Here is a 4,957-nt window from a genome sequence, read left to right as displayed (position 1 = left end):
TAAGTACCAATATTATCATCTGTTATTAATTTGTGATAATTCGGCTCCAAGAATGTTCTCCATCCATGCAAATTGTATGCAAAGTACAGTAACTCCTTTTCGTATCGTATTGTTAGAATCAACGTTCATAATGTGCGTTCATTTTTCACTTGGTCTCCATTAAGCATTTGGCTATCTAGAAAGTCTAACGAACAATATCAAATGAAACCGTTCGTTGGTGTGTAACTTGTAATGTACTATTATTTTTACTCAACTATTGCTACATATGGTACAGCGATTATAATTAGTAATTACAATTATTAGCCCCACTGTGGCATCCATCTCTTCCAAACCTCTATTTGACTATTTCTCCTCCAATTATGCCATCTAAAAGTATATCTTGTACTCGTGCTAGTCGTTACACTTCCATGCCATCATGGTAAGCTATTGTTAATTCTTAGTTGTTACTGCGAGTATCTACAACAACTAGGCCTTGTTCCACTATGTGGGTTACTATGTGGGTTGGACATATCGGACAACACCATATTTCTTGTCATGTTATTGTAAGTATATATAATCAAGAAACACATGTTCATTTATTGTGATCAACTCAAACTATGATAAAACAGAAATTATGAATCTAGCTAAAAATATTGGTAGCATTTCCGGCAACATACTTTTATTTACACTCAGTTCGCATATAAGGGAAAAAGTTGTAGCCAAGAGTTGTTCTCAAAAAAAGCAGCTCAGTCATCAACTTCAGCTTTGATTTCTTTCATCAACTCGTTCTTGTAATCATCGAATGTTCCAACCGAAGTCCTGACAGTACCATCCTCGACAACCCAGATTTGACTCCTCTCTTCATCCTCACATACACGAGATATCAATCTTGAATCATGACTAACAAGAACAACTCCACCAGTGAACTCGTCTAGTGCATCGGCCAATGCATCAATACTTTGCATGTCTAGATGATTAGTGGGTTCATCCAACAACAAAATATGGGGCCTTGACATGGATATTGAGGTGAATACAACCCTGGCCTTCTGCCCTCCTGATAGTTTGGCAATAGGGGTGAGATGGTTATGACTAGGTAGCCCAAACTTACCGAGTTTTGCGCGGACAGCCTCTTGCTTGCTAAGTCCCTCCTGGTCTGGATGGAGACGAAGAAGATACTGAACAGGGGTTTCGTCCATAGTTAGAAGGTCCACAAAGTGTTGCGAGTATCTTCCTATCCGCAACTTCTGACTCCTCCTAACTTCACCCTCAGTTGGAACCAAATCACCAGCCAGAAGGTTTAGTAGTGTAGATTTTCCAGCTCCATTAGGCCCAACAATGGCAACACGAGTTCCCATATCAATGCCAACATCAACATTTGACAGTCTGAAATCCTCACGATTCGGATAACTGAAGCTCACTTCAATAAGCTGAAGAAGTGGAGGTGTGAGCTCGGTAGGTTCAGGAAAGTGAAACTCAACACTGTAGTCCCTCCACTTCTGTGGAACCTCTGGTGGGGCCTCATCTTCATCAACCTTGCCCTTGCCCTTGCCCTTGGCTTTAGATGCTTCTTTAGCTGCCACAAACTTTGCTCGGTCCTTCACCTTTTCTTGCTGAGCTCGGTTACCACTCCTTTTTGCAGCTTTCAGTTGCTTGTCATAAATCTCATACTTCTTGTTCATCTCTTTACGACGCTGTTCATACCCACTCTCAAAGTCATCAAAGTTTCCACGATAGAAATGGAGTTTCAAGTCATGAAGATGAATAATCTCGGTGCAAACTGTATTGAGGAAATCCCTATCGTGTGAGACAACAACCAAAGTCTTCTTCCAACGGCACAGGTACTCTTCCAACCAGAGAACAGCTCTCAGGTCAAGGTGATTTGTGGGTTCATCAAGCAATAATAAAGTAGGCTGCACAAAAAGTGCTCGAGCCAAAGAAATTCGCATTCTCCATCCACCACTGAAAGATTTTGTTGGTCGGCCCTGCATATCCTTCGTAAAACCCAAACCCGCTAAAATCTTTGATGCTTGAGCTTCAGCAGCATCAGAACCCATCAGTTGTAGTTTCTCGTACAGCTCTGCTAGCTTCTCCCCTGCATCATCTTCCTCATCACTATTATCTTTCTCAACACTTCCTTCCGCAGAAGTTGCATTTTGCAGAGAAGCAACTTCTTGTCGAACTTTAACCAGTTCTTCATTAGCTGAAACAACAGCTTCAAGAGCTGTTTTGTCATCACCAACTACCTCCTGCTCAACTAGAAGGACATCAATATTCTTAGGTACTGGTATCTTCCTCCAAGCAAGAAGCTTCAACAGTGTGGACTTCCCCTTTCCATTGGGTCCAACCAAACCATACCTCTTCCCATGAGATATCTTCACTGATGCATTCTTCAGAAGTTCTTTACCCCGAGCAGACACCGAAAAATTCTCTATTGTTATATCTTTGACATTAGCATCAGCATCATCGTCTCCATCAAGCACTGAAGTCCGACTTCCAATAACCACAGTGAAAGCATCATGATCATCCTTAAGAGCTTCCTTCTTTGCCTGCTCAACAGCGTGAGCTGCTAAAATATCCTTCTTCTCACGCTTCTTCAACTCTTTGTCTGTGGTTGATACTTCAAGTGCCTTCAATTCACTCCTCTGGTGCCGTTTGGAAGCATTCTCTTCCTCCTCCTCCAAGAGAGCTTCATCTTCATCTTCGTCGGATGGAGGAAGATCAATACCATCAGTATATGCAGAGGGTTTTGGAGCAGCTTTTGCTTTGGGCTTAGTGGAAGAGGGCTTTTTGGGTTTATCAGGCTTTTCGTCCATGCTGGCCAGCATGGCAGAGATGGAAATTTTTTCCTTCTTAGGGGCATCTTTGCTATTTGCCTTCGTCTTTGCAGATGGGCCTGCATCCTCTGACTTTTTTCTAACCATTGTTGAAACCTAGCAACACAATTGAAAACCACATTGATTTAGTCACCTCATCACATCTACAGTTTTGTTGTGTTCTTTTCTCATAAAATAAATATTTCACTTATCCTACAAAATAGACAACTCGCATGCTAGAAATGTATCTAAGACATGTAAAGTTGAGCTAATCAATGCTAAATTGAATATGTAAACATAACAAGGTCACAATGCATACTTCACGTAGGATAGAATACATATAAAACACACATAGTTTTCTTAATAAAAGAACAAATATTATTAAAAATAACAGTATTACAATATTACATTGAGATTAGAGAGATGCATCCATCTATACGAAACATGTGCCTTGAGATTTACCTGTGTAATCTACTTGGTGCAAGGCACATGTTTCGTTTAGAGGGATGTATCTCTCTAATCTCTATGTAATATTGTAATACTGTTCCGTTATTGTTAATAATATTTGTTCTTAAAATACCTATATGTATCATATATATTCTATCCTACGTGAGGAATGCATTTTGATATTGCAACATTCCAAAAGTGCACCACAAATTGGAAACTAAACCAAATAAAAAAGAACAATTAAACATAACATAATAAAAATGCCCACTTGCATATCAGCCATTCCAGAAAATTTTGCAAGTAACTAAATATATTCATATCTAAATTTAAAATAAAAAAAACTACACCAAGACCCAGAAATAACCAGAATTCATATCAGAACCAGAACCTATTGATATCTAAATATTAAAAAAAAATTACAGAACCTATTGTTTATTCAGTAGTTTATAAAAGAATTAAACCACACCAGAGAAGAATCATACAAAATTGATGATATCTAAATTTAGGAAAAAAAAAATTAACAAGTCCAGAACCAATCAACCTATTGTCTATTGATATCAGTAGTTTAGAAAAAATAATTAAACCACACCAGAATTTAAACTAAAAAATTCAAAAAGTCCAGACCAGAACCAAAATGGCAGAATTCATACCAAAATTATTGATATTTAAATTTGTTTAAAAAAATTACCTTGTAATGGGAAGCTCAGGCAGAACCAAAGAAGATGAGAGGCAGCTCAGGCAACCGGAACGGCGATCGGAACCCCTTGCCGAAGTGAAGCAGAAGTAGATCGGCGGTGCAGAAGAAAGAGCCGCAGAACAGAGGCGAGGAACGCAGACCAAAGGCGAGGAACAGCGTGAAGAGTCGAGTTCTCCGGCGTGGGGAAGAACGAGGCGGCGAGCGGCGATAAACCACGAGCAGTAGTGAGGAACCTTCAGCCTTCAGCTTAACCGAGGAAGTGAGGAGTGGACATGAACGATGGTGGTGGCGATGTACCAGGAGGAGTAGTTAGGCGAGGGATCCGTCCGGCCTCCGGCGTAGCGGTGCAGACAACGGTGGACGGAAAGGACTGAGGAGAGGGAGGGGGGTGGGGAAGGCGCAGCGCAGCCGAAAATGAAGGGGAAGGGGAAACAGGGTTTGAGTAAATTAGGGTTTGAATAATATGTGTTTATTTATTTATAATTTTTATTTAGATCTGCGGGTGAATTCATAACTTAGGGGAGTAAGGTACCGAACCGAAATTTATAATAATCGAACGAAAATTGAAAATTTGTTTTTTTTTTTTTTAATTAATTCGATTGGTTCGGTTCGATTTTTAACAATATAAATTTGTTGCTGAAAACTTAATTTATAATATATATTATGTTTATGTGTATGTTTATAATTTATATTAATTTTTTTTATTTTGTTTTTATAAAAATTATACCAATTGAAGAAGATGATGATGAATCTGGTGTGGATTCAGATTAAGTATGGTGGCTGTTTTGGTTTTTATTAAGTTTTAAAGCGACTGTTTCGGTCTTTAGTATGTTTTAAAGTGTGTTTGTTTTTGTTGTTTGCTAGATATTTTTAATTGTCTTTGTTTTTATGTTTAATTATTGAGACAAGTTGAAATTGTATTGAATTTGAATGTGATATACTCTTCTTATTTTAGTTTATTAAGGGTTTTAAACTTCATTTTGTGGTGATTTAAATTCTGATTATTAAGTTTTAAAAAACC

At 38.5% G+C, this 4,957-nt stretch overlaps 1 protein-coding gene across 1 annotated transcript; it reads right to left on the bottom strand.

Moving 5' to 3' along the window:
• Window positions 1-525: 525 nt before the first annotated feature.
• Window positions 526-4,417, bottom strand: LOC107623005 (ABC transporter F family member 4). The gene is made up of 2 exons (XM_016325109.3): window positions 3,928-4,417; window positions 526-2,909 (listed from the first exon to the last, which is right to left on the bottom strand). The coding sequence occupies exon 2, from the start codon at window positions 2,898-2,900 to the stop codon at window positions 726-728; it is 2,175 nt and encodes a 724-aa protein (XP_016180595.1). The 5' UTR covers window positions 2,901-2,909; window positions 3,928-4,417; the 3' UTR covers window positions 526-725.
• Window positions 4,418-4,957: the final 540 nt, after the last annotated feature.

Source organism: Arachis ipaensis, chromosome B10, assembly GCF_059453495.1.
Source record: "Arachis ipaensis isolate K30076 ecotype BB chromosome B10, ASM5945349v1, whole genome shotgun sequence".
Classification (NCBI taxonomy): Eukaryota; Viridiplantae; Streptophyta; class Magnoliopsida; order Fabales; family Fabaceae; genus Arachis; species Arachis ipaensis.
The sequence above is the reverse complement of the archived record's forward strand: the minus strand, read 5'-3'. Positions and strand labels throughout refer to the sequence as shown.